The sequence below is a fragment of the Nelumbo lutea genome, chromosome 8 (assembly GCF_056320005.1).
Source record: "Nelumbo lutea isolate HS-2025 chromosome 8, American lotus-T2T, whole genome shotgun sequence".
In the NCBI taxonomy this organism is placed as follows: Eukaryota; Viridiplantae; Streptophyta; class Magnoliopsida; order Proteales; family Nelumbonaceae; genus Nelumbo; species Nelumbo lutea.
Window position 1 is genome coordinate 19,172,736 of NC_142691.1, and position 20,030 is coordinate 19,192,765.

At 40.1% G+C, this 20,030-nt stretch overlaps 1 protein-coding gene across 1 annotated transcript in view; it reads left to right on the top strand.

The window, feature by feature from the left end:
• ALF4 (aberrant root formation protein) overlaps positions 1-20,030 on the top strand; it is a 68,201-nt gene that overhangs the window by 10,253 nt on the left and 37,918 nt on the right. The window contains exons 4-6 of the mRNA XM_088960028.1: positions 10,018-10,090; positions 19,476-19,651; positions 19,758-19,817. Of these exons, the coding sequence (XP_088816154.1) occupies positions 10,018-10,090; positions 19,476-19,651; positions 19,758-19,817 (309 nt within the window). The remainder of the gene's footprint in view (positions 1-10,017; positions 10,091-19,475; positions 19,652-19,757; positions 19,818-20,030) is intronic.

Consider the following 20,030-nt stretch of genomic DNA (forward strand, 5'->3'; position numbering starts at 1 on the left):
CAATGCAGAGGCTAGGAAACTTGCACCAGAGTATCTAACTTTTGCCGCTTAATGCCTTAACTCAATCCTAACCGGCCATGGAATTTGATTGTCATATTGACTTTTACCATTGTCCAGTCATCATGGACTCCCCTGGTGGCATAGAAGGAAACAAATCCTTTAGAGGCAAGTCACCAATCCAAATGTCTTTCACAAAACGAATTAAATTCCTTGGACATACACCACACCTGATATACTTGAGCAAAAGAGGAAGGTCACTGTGAATTGCTTTCCAAGGTGCTTCCGAAGTAGCCCAATGTGATACTCCAACATCCCAGCCACTCTCCAACCTTCCTTGAATACTATTCACCACCTCATCCCATAAACTTTCTCTTTCTAATGGCCATCTCCATAACCACTTCTCTAAGAGAGCTATATTCTTCTTGCTCACATTCCCAATACCCAACCCAATTTCTTCTTTGCTTCTACACACAATCTCCCATTTGATTAAGTGGTTTTTTCTAGCCTCTCCCAGCTGCCAAAGGAAATCCTTCATTACTTTTTTCTAATTTCTTTAATTACCTCGGTGGAATCCTAAAAACAAAGAGAAAGTAAATTGGTAGGCTAGCCAAGGTTGATCTTATTAGAGTAATCCCGCCTCCCAACAACATATAATTCCTTTCCCACACAACCAATCTCCTCTCGCATCTTTCTACAATTGGATTCCAAAATCTACTTTCCTTAGGGTTGGCACCTAGGGCCTAGGGGAAGACTCAAATCAGTTAGAGGACAAGGAGTGATAGGACATTCTAAGCAACCTTCTACCAAATTTAAAGCATTCTCCTCCATATTGATCCATGTTATGCAACTCTTGTGTAAATTGATTTTCAGATTTGAGATCCTTTTAAACTTCTTGATCATTTCTTTTAAATTCCTCACCCTTGTGGTATCTCCCCCTTCACAAAAAAATATGATATCATCTACAAATTGGAGGTGGGTGATTGGAACATTGTTTTTTCCCACTCTACAACCCATAAACTCATCTTCCCTATCTTCTCTAGAGAGGATTGTACTAAAAACATTCACCACTAAAGTAAAAAAGGAAAGGTGAAAGAGGATCACCTTGCCTTAACCCTTTACAAGCTAGGAAGAAATCTTTCACCACTCCATTAACAAGGATGGAAAAATGACAAGATTGGATACAACCAAACAACCAATTGCACCATCTCTCCCCCAAACCACAAAATTGTATCACCTCTAGCAAGAAAGTCCAATCCACTAAGTTGTAAGCCTTTTCAAAGTCCAATTTGCAGACAGAGCCTTCCTTTCTAGATCTCTTCATTTCCTCTACACATTCATTGTCTATTAGGATTTGATCAATTATTTGTCTCCCTTGAATTAAAGCCCCTTGAGATTGGTTGATGATAGAGGAAGTACTGCTTCCTCAAAGAAAGGACCTTAGCAATTATTTTGTAGATATTGGTCACCAAACTTATGGGTTGGAAGTCTTTAGGTTGGCTAGCATCAGTTTTTTTGGAATTAAAGCTAGAAAGGTTGCATTGACAGATTGACTCCAGGGGGCTGATGGTATGTGTATTAAAAAATCCTTAAAGATTTCACATAACTCATCTTTCAACACTTCAGAATAATCCTGATAGAAAGCCATTGTAAATCCGTCCAGTCCTGGGGCTTTAGATCTATCCATAGAGAAAACTGCCCTTTATATTTCCTCTTCCTCAAAATCCCTTTGTAGCCATCTTGTTGCCTCATCCTCTAGTAGTGGCCACTCTAAACCTTCTAATCACATTCTTTCATCCAAAGGTCTTCCCATAAAAATCCTGGCTATCTCATCTTGATTAGAGATCACTTCCCCATTTGTTTCCAACATAACCACAATGTTCTTATGCCTTCTACCATTGGTCATAGCATGAATTTTGTATCAATTTTGTATATGGATTTGAAATGGTCCACAAAGATCCTGGCTATCTCATCATGATTAGAGAACACTTCCCCATTTGTCTCCAACCTAACCACAAAGTTCTCATGCCTTCTACCATTGGCCATAGCATGAAGAATTTTGTATTCCCGTTCCCTTCCTTGATCCATTAATGCCTTGATTTTTGTCTCCAACAAATTTCCTCCCTGACAAGGACTTATTCCAACTCTTTTTTCAACTTCCATCTTAGTTCACTTTCTTTCACATTAAGGTTTCTTTGGTAAATTGAGATTTTATACTATAATGGACTGGGCTGGGTCAGGCGTAGCACCTATAATAAATGCTTCTAGCCAGGCTTGGACCCTGGGCTTTTGGTCCACATTAAATGCAATATATTAAATGTATATATAATATTTTATATATACCTTATGTAATTTTTATTATATATATTATAGTATAAAATAACATTTTGCACACACTGACACACACACATACACACAAGAAGGTAAACACCAATTGGGTCTCTTTAAAGGACATCACACATGTTGATTTTTCCATTAAAGACCTCCCAACAGAAAGCCCTAATTTTATGCAGCAATTGCCCACTCTGAATCTCTTTTCTTGAAAGGTTTGTGAAGGGAAGTAATGAGGGAAAGTACATTACAGAAAGAAGCACATGAAAACAACCTCAACTGATCAACAATCCACAAACACTTATTAGCAAGGTCAGAGTCAAGAAAGACTTTTTCAAGGGTGTTAATCAATTCAATCATTGCAGGTACTACAACATCCCTCAGACCCCGTTTGGAGCCAAAATCCCAAGAAGGTCCAAAAGATGAGGGAGCCACAGAAGTGTCAATACGTTTTAAGTAATAGGATGAAAAAGAGATTAGGAAACAAGTCTTTAAGTGGCAAATTCCCTACCCAAAGGTTTTCCTAGAACTGTTTTTATTTCCTGAGAGCATCATTATGGATCAAGTGCAAGAAGGGAGCCCAGTAATGGCCTTCCAAGGGCAACTGGGGAAGCTAAAGAAGCCCTTGGATTTAAACTGACATCCTAACCATTTGTCTGCATCCGATGCATTGCTTGTCACCACTTTGTACCACCAGCCTGTTAGGCTCCAATGGGAATCTCTACAACCATTTGTGCAACAAGGCCTCTTTATATGTGCCCAGTCTACCTATTCCTAGCTCTCCTTGATCCTTTCATCTGTATTCCAACTAATCAGATGGTCCTTTCTAGATTCCCCTAGTCCTACAGAAATTCCCTCATTGTTACTATTTTTTTTTTAAATCTCCTTGCAATCAATGCTGGGATTTTGAATATTGAGAAATAATAATGGGAAGGTTTGCTAGAGTTGACTTTATTAGTGTTCTTGGAGATGGCTCTTCAACTTCCTTTTCTCTTGCATCATTATAAGCATATTTATACACTAGTGAAGTTTTCAATTAGTCATAGAAAAAAAAGCTTTATAAAAGCGGTCTCATGTCATCCATATTTCAATCAATCTTGGTGTGAATTTTCATCTTAATAAGATTCTTCTTATTATGAAAAATAGCAGATGTTCTGGGTAGATTGATTGCTAGAGCATATGGAAGACCTTTGATTAGGGGTTAGAGGATAGGAAGAAATGAGATACCACTTACTCACCTACAATTTGCTGATGACACAATCCTTTTTTTGTGAAGGGGGTGACATTAGATGGGTGAGAAATATAAAATGGATTCTGAAAACCTTTGTGCAAATGTCCAATTTAAAGATCAATCTTGATAAGAGCTGCATTGTGGGCTTAAATATGGAGAGGGAGATTCTAGAGAGAGCAGAAATTCTGGGTTGTTCAGTCTCACAATTTCTAATGAACTACTTGGGTTTACCCTTGGGGGAGAGCCCCAGAGGGAGTAATTTTTGGAGGCCTGTGATTGAAAGATTTACGAAAAGATTGGCTTTGTGGAAGAAGAGCTATTTGTCTCGGGGGGGGGGGTAGAAGAATTACTTTAATTAGATCCATATTAGCTAATTTTCCTGTGTACTTTCTATCTGTGTTTCGGATTCCAGTGGGGGTAAGTAGAAGCTAATGAGGGATTTCTTTTGGGAACCAGGGGAGGAGAAAAAGGACCATAGAGTTAAATGGGAAGTGGTATGCAGAAATAAGAAACATGGCGGCTTAGGTCTTGGAAACATTCAGGAAAGAAACACTGCCTTGTTAGGGAAATGGCTATGGAGGCTGCCTTTGGAAAGAGATAAATTGTGGGCAAAGGTAGTTGTTAGTATCCATGGGCTTGCGGCAAACGAGTGGGATTCTGGAATCTTGGCTAGAGCTACAAGAGCTTCTCCATGGAAATCCATTCATGCCATCTTTCCTTCCTTCTTGCCATTCATCGGGTATAACCCTTGCCCTAGAAACCTAGTTAAATTCTGGGAACATGTTTGGTTGGGTAGCTCACCTTTAAAGGAACAGTTTCCTTCCCTTTTTTCCCTTTCTACTTGAAGGGGGGAGCCCATTTCATCTTTTTTGGTTCCCTCTAACTCTACTGTTGGATTTGGCTGGGATTTGGGTTTTAGAAGAGGCCTCTGGGAGAATGAAATTTGTAGGTCTGAAACTTGCTTCAAAATCTTGAAAAAGTTGTGTTGGATCTTTCAAAAAGTGACTGCAGAATTTGGACCCCTTCCCCCTTTGGTTCCTTTACCTGTGCTTCCTTCTTCTTGAATTTGATACAATTGAGGGATAGTTTGGGGGAGCCTTTTCCTGTTAAAAGAGGTATGGATCACACCTATTCCACCTAGGATTGGTGGTTTTTGCTATGAAGTGTATCTGGAAAGAGTTAACACAAGTGACTTGCTTCAAAGAAAAAGACCTGGTTGGTGTCTTTCACCATCCTAGTGCCCTCATTGTAAGATTAATGGTGAGTCCTGCTATAATTTATTAATCTTCTGCCCGTTTTCTTCGACAATTTGGGAATGGTTTCTCTCTTTGTTTGGGTGGAGGTGGAATTCCCCACCTACTGTTCAAAGTCTATTCTCCTCTACCTTTGTTAGATGGCCGAAGAAGAAGAGAGGTAGAATTCTATGGCGATGCATAAGGGCATCAGTTTGTTGGACACTCTGGGAAGAAAATAGGGACTAAAAGAATATTCATGGAAAAAGATAGGAGGGGGAGGCAATTATAGAAGCCATGCCCATCAGAGTGGTTCATTGGGTGAAGACCTTGAAGCTGTTTGAAGACATTCCAGCAGGTGAGTTGATAAGGAAGCGGAAGGGAATTGCCAATTCTGCTCCTCTTAAGGTTACTTGTAGACTTCAATGGTCCCCACCTTTAAGAGGCTTCATTAAGTTGCATTTTGATGGTAGCAGTGAAGGCAACCCAGGACCATCTGGTATTGGAGGTGTGTTCAGAACTAAAGAAGGAAAAGTTATTGCTCTATTCTCCGGTCCAATAGGGGTGGGTGATGCTCTAAGAGCTGAAATACTTGCTGTCATGGAAGGAATACTGAAAGCAAAGGATTTGAATATTCACAAACTTTCAATTGAGGGTGATTCAAAGTTGGTGATTAGATGGCTGCCAAAGGAAGAGGATGAGGGATGGTGGGAATATTTTCTTGAGAGGAGGATTAGAAGGCTGCTCTGAGGGATGGAGGTAACTTTACATTGGGTGAAAAGAGATGCTAATTCTTTGGTAAAACAGGGGATGGGAAGAAATCAACTATTTTGGGCTTGTTTGTAACTTGTTCATTTTTGGGAGAGATAAGAGAGTTTATCTCTCCTTTCTCTGCTATGTACCATTCCATCTATCTTAATGGTTTCAATGAATGCATTTTCTGTTAATGATAAAAAAAAGATGGAGAACTTCTCTCTCTCTCTCTCTCTCTCTCTCTACCAACGTGCACTGTGCTTTCTCAAATATTTTGGACATTGGCCTCTTCAAATATTTATGATAGCGCTAGGATTTTCACTTTTCCATATCATACTTCTATCTAAGTAGGTATAGCTGGCCTCCCCCCTACCCTCAATACAAAAAAAGAGTTTTTTTTTTTTTTTTTGAAGAATCAGGAAGAAAGAAAATTTATTAAAAGCAAAGGTTGCATCCTATCACATTGGTTGTCTAGATGACACACCAACAACATCAAGTACATACTTCAATTCCATGTCCAGGACATTAAACTGAGAGTGCATCTACATTGCAAGGCTGTAACACAAGTGAATTCCAGAAATTTTCCAATAAATCAACTTTGGAGACTTCTGAACTCCAAAACCGAAGCTTGTAGATCCACCCATTCTGCGCCCTCCTCTCCCCAAATATCCAGCTTCAATCTCCAGTCAAAACTTTCCACTTTGTTTCCTCCAACAATATCACATCTGGTTTGGTTTTTCTTATTAGATTTCTTACCATTTCTTGTCTTTTCCATCCCTCAAACTTCTCATATTCCAACTGAGAATCTTCATCCCTCTTCCCTTTCCCCCTCCCCCACTGTCCTATTCCTCTTTACTCGTTCTTGTCCAAATTTTCCTTTTCTTCCTCTTCCTCATTCCACCCCTTGTTTTTCTCTAGGATTTCTCTTTTTCTCTCTTTCTCTTCTTTCTTCTTCTGCTCAAATTTCTCGAACGCTATTTTGGCAAAACCCTCCCCTCCCCAGAAGACTAATTCAAGTGATTTCCAAATCTGAACCTCCATCTCTACCAACTTTTCTATATTTACCTCCCCATCTTGTATTACCTCTGAATCAGTTCGAACAATTTGAGGGGAGTGCACAGTTACCTCCTCTCCTTCCCCCTTCCTTGTTTTGTTAACTTCATTCCTTTCCTTTCCTTTCCCCTCTTCCTGACTCTGTAGTAGACCCGATTGTCTCCTTTCCCTATTATAAACCTTGTTTTGAGATTCCCTCCTTCCTCCCCTGCTCTCTGTCTTCTATTTATCTTTGTTTTCTCCCTTTCTCCTCCTTTTAAACTCTCTTCACTCTCACTAATCTCCTTATTTAACCCTTCTAGTAGAGGAGTGTCCGGAACGAATTATTGACTCACCTCCTCGGATCTTGGAGTCAAATCAGTATAGATGGATTCACGATTTTTTCTTCTTACCTTCCGCCCTTCCTCTGCTCCTTCTTCCTCCGAAACAATATTCTTTAGAGAAGAGATATGCTCCTCTCCCTGATCTAAGGAACTCCCCTGCAACCCTGTTACTTCTCCTTGTCCGTCATTAAAATTTTCCTCCCTATTAAGTCCCTTTTCTTTATGTGGTTCCTCCCTACAGCTCGCCTGAGCAAGATATCCATCATCTACTTTCTTCTCTCCCACTTCTCCATCTTTTTCTCCCCGCACTGTGGGCTTTTTCCGCTGTCTCTGTCTTCTGGGATTGGAGCTCCTCCCCGGTTATTGGTGGCCCTCTCTTGTCTTCTTCACCTCCCTGTCCTCTTTCCTCTCTTCCATTATCATATCTCGTCACTACCCAGATCCATTTCTCCTCTTCTTCCCCTTCTGTGAGCAGTTGATCTGTTCTCAGATGATTGAACTTCTTCTCATTCAGCCAAATGTATGTTTTCTAGAAATGCCCCTCTTTAGTCCCTCCTTTTTAAATCTCACCTTTACTTTAAGAATAACCGCCAACCAATTAAACTATTAAACTTCTTTAACTTAAGCCCTTTGTTACCGGCTGGCACTGGTTCCTCTCTCTCTAGCTTCTTCCCTTTTTCTTTTGATGTTATTCCTATTTTATCCCCTTACCCATCGACTCCCACCCGTTTCTTTTTTTCAATTCTACTCTCATCCCCACCGTCAATTTGTAGCCTTCCTTTCATTGTCTTTTCCAGCTCTTTCTCTCCTTTTAATTCAAAGTCTTTTGAATTCCTTGCCTTAATTAGATTACTTATCTTTTGGTTTTCCTTCGCCAACTTTCCAGCTTCCCAATTAGACTTACTCTGCTCACCACTTCTTCTCACCACCGAGTGTGTGCCACATGTATACCAGCCCCCCACATTGTCATATTCAACCTTGGATCTTCGTCCCCATAGGGTCGCTTCCACTTCCGAAATCAGCCAGGCACGATACCAGAATCCATCGGATAACACTTCAACTGATCTGGGCAGAAGTTCTGGTTTCACCCCTGCAATCTTAACCTCGGCAGCATGTAAATCTTGAAGATTAATCTCCTCCAGAGCTCCTCCCAACAGCCTCACTATGTTCTCCAGGTTCGACTCGTTCCAGAGATGAAAAGGAAGTCCTATCAACTTGAGCATGAAGCTTCTAGAGGTGTGTTCCATTTCATTACATAGCGGCTTCCAATTTTGAAGCTGGATCAAGCCCTCTTCAGAATCAAATGTTGTGAAACCCCACTCTCCATCGCCTACATCAAGGACTGCCTTACTGTCTGAGAATGGCTTTAATGCTACAGCGGATTCCGTTTCTAAGTTACACACCACTGTGTCCAGCAACTTTCTCCAATCCTTCACTTCTTTGTTGGCTGTTATCACCATTCTCCTCTTCCATATACTTTTCTCAGCCTCAAGCAATAATCTCTTTACACCCGTCAAACTAACAGTAGCTTCTCCACAAAGGGAGGAGCTTTGTTTTGTAGCTTCCTGCTCCTCATCGTTTGTGTCAACTACCAACTGGTTCGGATGGTTTTGCTCACTAGGCTCCTTTGCGTTTGTGTCTTGTACCTTGTTTGGAACGCTGTCAACATGTAACAGGTATTGTTGTAATTTATCTGCAAAGACCAGCCATCCCTGTACTTCCTTCCCTTCCGGAAGACATACCATCTGTCTCCTGTTGTCAAAATATTCTGTGATAGCAATGAACCATCCTCTCTCATTCCTTCTCAGCTCAGCTTCAAATCTCTTCCTTTGCACTTCTAGGGAATTTCTCCAACCTACTGTCCTGATAGAGTAGGTTACTCCATCAATAAAACCTTTCAACCACAACACAGCTTCGTCAGGCAGGAGGATCGTTGCCCTCCTTTCTTCTCTGATTTTCAACAGGTTACTACCTCCAGCCCTTCCAAGATCGAACATGATTCTCTTTGTTTCAACCCTCAGTTCAGCTTTCAACAACTTTTCCATCATATGATTTTGCAACATCCCATTGATTCTCTTTGTCTCAACCTCAGTGCAAGAATGGTTTAATTTTTCTTTTCCACATTGTAAACTGTTTAATTTGGCTGGTAGGTTCGTTTTATGTTGTGCTTATGGGGTGTTACCTTAACACCTGTTCTGGTTGTAATCAGTTTTTTCTTTTCTTTTAATATAATATTCTTTTCTAATCTAAAAAAAAGACAGAAAAAAAGTGAAGAAAACGTAGGTAATGGAAGTAAATTAACTAATCTAATCTGAAAGTCTGTTTTTCCCTCATTTTGTTGATATTAATGCCACTTGAACTCAATTGAAAGTGAAGATGTTGGGAAAATAGTTCTTCATGTTAGATACTTAGATGTTGTGTTGATGCCTTTTCTGAAATCTGATAATTTAGTGTTTTTGCACAATTAAAATTTCATTGATCAGATTACGGTATCAGGTCTGAAAGATTTATTTTTGATTGCTGTTATGTAAAGAGAATAATTATTAATATTATTTTTCTTTTCTTGATTTTAATAATTTTAAAATATATTGAAGGTTTTATTGCAATTCAATTAGAATTTTCAAAAACATTTCCTTTTGGAAGATTGTGGTTTGAGGCTGTGTTGATAAAATGTCTTATTGGCTGCAATAAACTTTTGCTGGTTTTGTTGATTTATGAATGTTCATATTTGCACATCTACTTGACTATCTAATTTCCAGTTAAGTTAGTAGAAAATTCAAAACCAGAATGTTAAAAATACCATTGTTATTTTCTGCTTTATTTGCTGTTGTCTTTTCCCTGTGCTAGTGTTGTATTAAGCTTCAACTGTTCTTGGACTTGTGGCAATAGGTCCATGATAGATCCTTTGTACGTATTGATCAAGATTGTAATTTCATTCAAGTGGAGGCATCTATATTCAGTGCTCATTTAGTTTGTTACCTTGTCTTGATTTGGAGTCTTAAATAATTAACAGTTGGCAAAAAAATTCTTTTTTTTTGTTGCACTAGATGTGTATGAGTTGCCGCATCTTCATTGACGTTTTATTTTCTTGAACCAGGCATTAGATTCCCCAAGTAAGATGTTCAAGAAAGCTGCTTATTTTTCTCCTCTTCTTAGTGGATTTTCAAGAGGTAAATCTTGTAGAGCACTACTGCATAGTTTAGATGACATATATCTGTTGGCATATTAGTGTTTGACTCCACTCGAAGGTCATTTTGTCTTTCAAAGTGTAAGTCATGGATATTTTGTAATTAGTATATACTTTGATCCATGTCCTTTTTTATGAATACTTCAACCCATGCCCTTCTGACCTTCTGCTTGTCATTTAAAGATTTTGACTCAATCTAGATTACTTTGTCGCTGTGCATGTAACTAAGAAAATCTTAGGCATATTCCCTCATCTTGTTACCTGTTGGGGCTGCCACCGAGTTTCCATGAATGTGTTTATTTCTAGTTCTATCCTCCCAAATCATCGTGTTCATCTCTTAATATATTCATTAATATCTTCATCTTGGGTGCAGTCTTCTATGCATTAAGAGTTTCTTGATTGTCTAATATATTCTCCATAAAAATAGCTGGTCTCATAGCATATTGAAATCAATATTCCAAAGAATCACAACTTTAAGATCTACTAATGACGTAGCAAAGACATTAAGACCAGCCATAGTAGTAGTCCTGAAAGAGCTCCCTTAGGTCCACTTCCCATCTATTAGTTATTCATGAATTGCATGATCTTTTTTTTTGATCAATAACAACAATTTCATTAATCAGTCTGTAAATATGGTACATAAAGGGAGATAAAATTTCTTAACTCCCTCTACTGAGGCCAAAGGACAAAGTCTGAAATTACAACTGAGCCCAAAATAAAACTTCCCTACCCACCCTCAGCTTTACTAACTCATCAGAAAATGGGTTAGCAGATCTCTTCACCCATCTGAACTTCACTTCCATGTCCTTGACCAGCCACTTAAACTTTTCCTTTCATTGCTATACCCCCATAGGCCAGCCTTATCTTCTTTCAGCCACCCTACTACCACCTCTGAATTCCCTGCAATTACAAGTCTTCTGATATTCATTTCCTTTGCTTTCTGGACACCTTTCACAGCTGCACAGATCTTGGCTCTGAGAGAATTCTGTTTTGACCTGGTTACAACTAGCAATCTACCCTACTTTCTAAGCAAGTCATCCACAGCGAAGTCTTTGAACAACTCTGAGGATTTGAGCCACTGTACTACCCTGAAATGGATCAAGTCTATCAGGTCTTCAAGCCTCCTCTCTTTTCCAGGAAAAATCCTTGAGTTCCTTTCTTCCCACAAAGACCAGCATATTAGCCCTTAGGCATCTCCCCATGGTCCTGCCTCTTTTCCACTGCCACCTGAAGAAGGAAGTAGAAAATAACTTCTGCAATCTCATAGGAGGGAACCAACTGCACCCAAAAAGGGATAATGCCCATTTCCAAATCACTCTTGCAAACTGGCAAGAGGCCAACATGTGAAAACCAGTTTCCCATTGGTTCTACAAAGAACAAACCACTGAGGAGATAAGCATGTTTTGGGTCTCTTTTTTTGAAGCAGATCACTAGTGTTGACTCTTTCTAGAAAAGTTTCCCAACAAAAACTTCCAACCCTAGGAGGAATTGGCTTACCCCAGATCTCTTTGACAGGGAAAGGAGGGTCCATGGGACTTGTTGGCTCAGTTAAGGCTTTGAAGAAAGAAGCACAAGAGAACAAGCCTGAGGGGGTGGGTGTCCAAATTTTGGTGTCCAAGAAAATATTTTCAAGAAGACCAAGGAGAGTCAAAATGTTGTTCAGGTTAGTGTCTCTAACAGCCCTTCTTAACCCCGGATTCCAACCGAACCCAGAATTGGAAGAAGATGGGACAAGGAAGGAAGAGATAGGCTCATTTTTCAGATCAGAGAGGGCACATAAAGATGGAAATTAGTCCTTCAAAGCAGCGTTCCCTAACCAAATTTGTTCCCAAAACTTTATGAAATTTCTGGAATTAAGTCATACCTGATCAGAGGGGAGAAAGCTGATAGCAGATCGTGGGTGGCTTTCCAGGGTGAAGCATTTGTAGTACTTGCCAGAATTCTAGGATCCCATCCATTGCCCTCCATTCCGTGAATGCTAGCCACTATTTTAGCCCACAACTTCTCCTTCTCTAAAGAAAACCTCCATAACCACTTCCCTAATAGGGCCTCATTCCTTTTCCTAATATTCCCTAGCCCTAGCCCTCCTTGCTCCTTACTTCTACACACCAACTTCCAGCCCTCCCTATGGTCCCTCTTCTCCTTTCTTGGCTCCCAGAGAAAATCTCTCATTAGTTTCTCTAGCCTATTAGCCACCTTTGCTGGAACCTTGAAAACTGACAAAAAGTAAGTGGGCAGATTGGCTAAGGTAGCTCTAATGAGTGTAATCCTTCCACCAAGAGAAAGGTAGTAACTTTTCCAAGAGGTGAGTCTCTTCTCAAATCTTTCCACTACTAGGTTCCAAAAGCCTTCTTTTTTAGGATTGTCTCAAATCTTTCCACTACACACCCCAAAATCTCTGCAAACTCCCTAACCTCCCCTTCTTCCAAATTCACTCCCACTACACAACTTTTCTCAAAATTCACTTTTAAGTTGGACATTTGTTCAAAAACTTGTATTACCAATTTTAAGTTTCTAATCCAACACAAATTTCCACTTTCATAGAACAATATTGTCATATGCAAACGGTAAATCGGTAAGGGGTATCTCCTCCCTTCCTACTCTCTACCCTCTTATTAAATTCTTTAATTTGCTCTATGAATCAATCTCCCCAAAACGTCTGTAGTCAGTGTAAACAAGAATGAAGGAGTGGATCTCTTTGTCTTATTCCCCTTAAATCTAGGAAAAAATCTACCATAGACCCATTTACTAGTACAAAGTAGTGATACTTTTGGACACACCCCATAATCCATTTGCACCATCTGTCCCCAAACCCAAAGTTCACCAAAACCTCCTTCAAAAAAGACCAGTCCACTAAATCATAAGCCTTTTCTAGATCCTGCTTGCACACCACCCCCTTCTTTCTGGCCCTTTTGAAGTTCTCCAAACTCTCATTGGCAATTAAAATTTAATTAGTGATTTGTCTTCCCTTCACAAAAGCTCCTTGATTTGGTGCAATGATAGCTGGCAAAACTTGCTTTAACCTTAAAGACAACACCTTTGTAATTATCTTATAAAGGCTATTTACCAAGTTTATTGGTCTGAAATCCTTTGGTTGAGAGGCATCTTTCTTCTTTGGGATTAGTGCAGTGAAGGTAGAGTTCAAACCAGGATTAATTACACCCTTTCTATAGAGTTCATCAAAGACTAGCATTATGTTCCTTTCCAAAACATCCAAACAATCTTGATAAAAGGCCATTGTGAAACCATTTGGGCCTGGAGCTTTTGTTCTGTCCATAGAAAATACCGCCTACCTGATTTCCTCCAATTCAAATCTTCTTTCCAGCCATTGCCTATTTTCTGCGCCTATATTTGGCCATCCAATCCTTCTACCCACACCCTCCCATTTAGAGGCCTTCTAAAGATGGACTTAAAATGTTCTATAAGTGCCCCTACTATCTCATCCTGGGTAGTCAGGACAAACCCATCAACTTCCAATTTAGAAATGGAATTTTTCCTCCTCCTGCCATTTACCATAGAATGAAAATAACTAGTGTTTCTATCGCCCTCCTTTAGCCACCTGCACCGGGATTTCTGCCTCTAGCTTACTTCCTCCTTATACAACTACTCTTCCAATTGCCTCTTCAAACCCCTTCTCTGTTCTTTATCTTCCTCTTCAAAAACCCCCTTTTCTTCTTTTAGGTCCAACTCAATTTGGTCCATCAACAACCTTTTCCTTTCCTCTACCCTTCCAAGCTCCAATTGGTTCCACTCTCTAATATTAACTTTTAGGTATTGAAGTTTCTTATGAAATCTCATACCTTCCCATTCCATTGAAGGGTGGCACTGATTCCACCAGCCTCTGACTCTCTGCGTGAACTCTGGGTGAAGTAGCCACACATTTTCAAACCTAAAAGGGGTAGGTCCACCACTCTTTTCCTCATTGCAAATCACAATGGGCCAATGATCTGATGCCAATATCGGGAGTGCTCTAGACGTAAAGTTTCTCCAATGTTCTTCTCAATATATTGAGAAAAGAAACCTATCCAACTTAGAGCATATTGGGTTCAATTGAAGGTTGGACCAGGTGAAGATTTTCTGGGCTAATGGGATCTCCTTAAGCTCAAAAGTTTCCAGAAATAAACTTCCTCGTGTTGTTACTCTCTGATTGGGGTTGTTGGTTTCCTCTATAAACCTAACCACATTGAAATTCCCACCCACACACCAAGGCCCCTCCCATAGACCCTGTACATCACCCAACTCCTTCCACAATTGCCTTCTCTCTCTATAATTGTTTGGTCCATAAACATTCATTAGCATCCACTCAAAACCATCCTCGGATTGCTTGAACTTCAAGGGTACTGAATATTTACCAATCAATTCCTCCACTCCTTCGAGCACATCCCTTTTCCACAATGTTACTATCCCTCCTGAGGGCCCCCACGATGGGGCAGCCGCCCAATCAATCCCGCTAGCTCTCCATACACTCTTTGCCCATCTAGAGTCAAAAAGCCATTCTTTTGGGTTCCTGAGTTAGTACCACATCTGGGTCACATCTCTTAATCACATCTTTAATCGTTGCTCTTTTCCTTGCACTTCCCAAGCCCCTTGTGTTCCAACTTAATATCTTCGTGTACACCTTTAATCTTCCACCCTTCTACACCAAGCCTCTACTTCCCTCCTATCTCCTTTTACCCCAAAATGCTTGTCTCCCTCAACATCTCTTCTCAACCTCTCCACTTTGCTTAGTTTTCTCTTCTTAGCTTTGCTCTCCTCCTTTTTCTTTTGTAACCCAGATTTCAATTCATTCAAAATTTTCACCTTGCATCCTAGTTTTCCAATGAATTTTGCTATAGAATCCTCTCTGCTAGGTGTTTCCTCCACTACCCTCTCCATCTCTTCCTTTTCTCTTTCATTTTCAACCCTCCCTCCCCTCTCAACAAGATCATTCCTTAGTGCTTCAATTTTGTCCTTTCTTAGTAACACATGCTGTTCAACCTCATTGAAGGTTTTTTCAATTATTTCCCACACCTTCCTATTCTTGAACCTTACATCCACCAGCTCCCCACTATCCTCCACCTTTCCCTCCAGCCACCTGGAGTAGCATTCACCTAGATTGGCTTCTTTTCCTTGTACTGTCGGACTTAGGATGGGAATGGAATCTGGAACACAAAACACAGAGCACTCATCAGTAGAAAAAGCCGAAACCACTTGATTACCTGGGTTTGTTCGAGAGGTGGGATGTGGAATTGGGCTATTGTTTCTTACCCAATCCTGTGTTGGAATCCAGTTTCTATCTGTCTCCTTCGGTTGGTGGGAATACGATTTTGTCTCACGGTCAGCATAGTATCCTCTCTGTCACCCTGTGGCTTTCCCCTTTCCAGTATGTTCTCTGCTCGGCTTCAGGTTTCCCTGGTTTGATTCGCAATTAGCATCTTGTGCAGTCTGAGCCTTTGGAGGGCATTCAGATTTTGAAGTGCCTTCAATCCCTGCTTCCTTACAAATTCCCGGTTTATTTCCATCGCCTATAGCATCTTTCAGACCCTCTGAATAGCTTCTCTGTTCCTCTACCATCTTTCCTTGAAAAAGGCGGTTGATATTCAAGTCACCTGCCAACTCTATAGTTCAACCAATTTCGTCGTTGACACTTCCTATGCTGGTATTTTCATCAGATCTGTCACTGCTTTCGTCTTCCTCCTCAGAACACTCCACCCAGCCTTTCTCTTCTCCCTCCCTTCCTCTAGTCTCTCCCTTGTGTACCTGGGGTTCGGACATTCAGAGGAGTAGGGTGCTGCATTAGAAGTAGTGTGGTTTGGATGGGAAGACCACTGTAGGGAGTTCTCCTGATCTGGTTTCCACCCCTATGACTCCTTTCCACCGAAACGACTTGAGCTGGACGATGATAGACGGGATTCCCTGTTTTAAGTCCCCTTATCCATCGCAAGCTTATCCTGCTCTACGTGACCACTTAAGTAGTCACGTGGGCTCTTATAAGGGTCACCCGATTCACTATTTAGACCACCCACCGACCCAGCTGGTTCAGACCTTGTTAAACGTTTTGTGTAACCAGGGCCATCAATTTTTTTAACCACGTCAGCATAGGATAACCCACCTGCCCTGTTTTTGCCTAATTCAAAAAAAAAATTAATTACTTTAAATGGCTGGCTTGTCGGTTGGTCTATCCGATTTGACTGGCTCTTTTCCATTTTAACATTCTTAGTCATTTCCTCTTCCTCCCCCAGTCCCCTCCGCCCACGTGACCTCCAACCTGCCAGCTTGGCATTGTCTTCAACCTCTGGAGTCCTTCCTCACCACAGTGCCTCAATCTCTGCCGCCACCCACACCTGATACCAGGCTCCCCCAAAGTAAACTTCAAACGACCAGGCCAGGTTTTCTTGCTTCATTCCTGCCACTTGAACCTCGACTGCACTCAAATCCCTTTGGTTCCAGTAAGACTCTCCCCATGCTGCATACAATTTGTTCAAGTACCGGCTCACACCCCAGATTAAAGGGAAGCCCAAGTAGCTTCAACCGAAAGCTTCCGTCTTTGAGTTCTACCTTGTTGCAGATTGGCGTCCAATTTTGAAACTGAATCAGACCCCCATCTACTGTTACTATGTTGAAGCTTAAATCCAACTCGCCGATGTCAAGAATAGCTTTCCGGTCTGCAAATGGAAACAACATCGCCTCCATGGCAGGTTCTACTCTCGATGCAACTGCATCCAAGATTTTTGCCCAGTCCTTTACTACCTCTTTCGCCGTTAAGACCGTTCTTTTCTTCCATGTATCAGTCCCAGCTTCAACTAACACTCTGTGGCAACCGGTTGAAAATACCGCCGCAATACCAGGGTTCAGAGCACTCTGCACCTCAGTGGGTTTATACACCTTGGTTTCATTCCCCTCCCCTTGATCCTTTTTATCTTTCTCTTCATTGCCTTTTCCGAGTTGCTCCCCTTCTTCTGTTTTCTTTAGTTTTGCAGCTATGAGAAAGGACTGCAGCTTGCCCACAAAAGCTACTCAACCCAGCTGGTTTTTCCCTTCCGGTACACAAATTAGTTGTCTTCCTTTTGTGCTAAAGAGTTCCATTATAGTAATAAACCACCCCTTCTTGTTCCTTCTCAGTTCTACTTCAAGTTTCTTCCCTGACACTGTCATGGAGTTTTTCCGACCCACTACCTTGATGGAATTAAGTGCTCCATCCGAAATCCCTTCACCCACAGAGTAACATCCTCTGGTAAGAATCAATTATCAAAAAAAAAAAAAATCCTCTGGTAAGAGTATGGTCGCCCTGCTTCCTTCTCTTATCTTCAGTATGTCCGTTCCACTGGATCTTGCCTGTTCAAACCTAAACCTCTTTGCCTCAATCCCCGGCTCCGATTGCCACTTTCATGCTGCTTTGAACTCTCCTTTGCCCCTCATGCCTCCAGTTAGTCTTATCCTCTCCACTATTAGTTGATTATATTGTCCATCTAAATATTGATCTCAGCTCCTATGTCTTAGTCTGCTTCCACTACTGAATTGCATGATCTTCTTATTGGTGGAGTAGAATTTCATATGATGTTTTACTCCTATTTTTGTTAATGGGGTTTAAATTTGTAGTAGTGGGGGGCTGTTAAAAGGCAGTGCAGTCACTTTTTTTTTTTTTTTTTTAAGTACATATTACATGTTAGCATAGTTTTCAAGGCGCCAAGGTGAGGCTAGGTGACAGGGGGTGCCTTGTCGCCTAGTCGCCTAGGTGCCCACCTAGGCGATGGATTTCTTTTAAGTAAAACATATATCCTAGGGTAGTTCCCTAGGTTCCATAATCATCTTTCCTTAATAATTATCCGTAATTTTCATAAGAGAAGAATACATTTCATGTTTAAATCTAGAAAAATCAACATTTTATGAGAAGAAAAAGAAGAAAGGAAAGAAAATTAAAAAAATATAGGGGCTGAACCCCTACTTTTGTTATAGGAAAAGAAGAAAAGAAAAGGTGGAAGAAGAAGAAGATGTGGAAGAAGAAAATGCGTTGATTAGACAAAATTTTAAGTTCTTCCATTGCTTATTGGTTCAGGTTTTGAAATCTGTGAGGATTCGATAAAGGATTGAAACTTTGATACGATATGCCCCATATCGGGCATATTGTATTGTATCTTTGGGGTCCCAATACACCTGTTTATAGCTGTTTTTGGGAACACATTTTTAAAGTAATATACATAACTATATTTAAAAATGAAATTGAAAACCAAAAAAATAAAAAAATTAGGGGGAATATCATTATAAGTACTGATACACCTCTGCCAATACACAGAGGTGTATCGATACTTGGAACCATGGGACCCTAACAAATAAGAAAATAATAAAAAAAATTAGTATATAAACACATAAAATGAATATTCTAGTTTAATAATGTCTATTTTATAATTATAATGTCAAAAATTTAAAATATAAAAGTATTTTATAACACAGTACACAACTATGCATGTTAGTCATGGACTCAAGGGTTATTTCCTCGAATTTTGGAGAAAACGTTGTAAAATATCTTTTCTCAGTTTTATTTTTAAGTTTTATCTATCTGTTTCTAATTTTTCCTGTATGAGTCTACCAGTTGTATGATTTAATATATCTTTGTGCATTTTTGTTGTTGGCTTCTTTTTCCTGTATAGGCCATATGAAGGTGTGTTTAGTAAAGACAGGTTTCTAGGGAGGCTATTATTTTGTCCCTTTAGTGAAAAAACAATTGATATAACTTCTGACTTGAATCTCATGCTATAATGCTAACCCATCCAAACATAATAATAGAGAAAAAAGGAAAAAAACAAAACTACTGATGCACAGAAATCCTTTGAATGAAACAGGCCAGATGAGGCAAAAATGTGAGCCTTTTTTTGCTCTGAACAAGGTGCAGGCATTTGTTTTGAGTACCCTGACCTGTATACTGAATGAGATAACACTTGGGTCTTTATTAGTTTTCTCTGAAGTCTGACCACATGTTATCAGAAATTTGCACTAACAAGAGCTTCTCGATACCTTTGGACAGGATCTTGTTTTGAGTTCTCTGACCTGTATACTGAATGAGATAACACTTGGGTCTTTGTTAGTTTTCTCTGAAGTCTGACCACAAGTTATCAGAAATTTGCACTAACAAGAGTTTTTTGATACCTTTGGACAGTTTGATATGCTAGGACGTGCACAAGAGAGTTTGATAAGTTAGAATTTGTGCACATATTTCTCAGCCAGTTTTTGCCAGTTTTGTTAGGGTATCTTGAGGTATTCTATAATGAAGCTTAGTCAACTAGTACCCATGTTTTTGTTTTAATATGTTGTTTGAAAGATTAGAAGCTACAAAATTTATCTGCGACTAGTTGGTGAAGTTATTGATGCACTACTTATTCTTGCATTTTCAGTATTTCTTTGTATTCAGAGACGCCACTTTGAGCAAATAAAGGTAGCAGTCCCTGGTATCCTCAATGTTCTAAAAGCCATCACTTCAGAATCAGATGCCGATAAAGATTCTGTTAAGGATTTGATAGTCAGAGCAATTAGCATTGCCACTTCCATGCAAGCAGTTTGCCAAAAGTTGGTATGCGATCGTTAAAGAAATCCTCCTGCTTTATGAGATTGTTGCTGTTGTTCTTGATGTATGGTCTACTTTGTCTCTCTAATTTTACCTTTGTTTCCTTAAACAGGAGGGCGGAAGAAAAGAGGAGCTTGTTGCTTTACTTGCCCTATTTGTCCTCCAAATCATGGTTAGAAATTCATGCAAAATTTGTGTTCCCATTCTTTTGTGGTATTACTTTGTGTTTACTCCGTATTTTGAGCTCCGTGTTTTGGGGGATGGTTGTGTCAGTGATGCACTTTCCTTCAAGGTTGCCTGTTGATGGGCAGGCTTTAGCTTTGAAAGTTCATATGTTTCAAAGTTTTCCCATTAATTAGTTGCTTATGAAGCCCAATATGGTGTT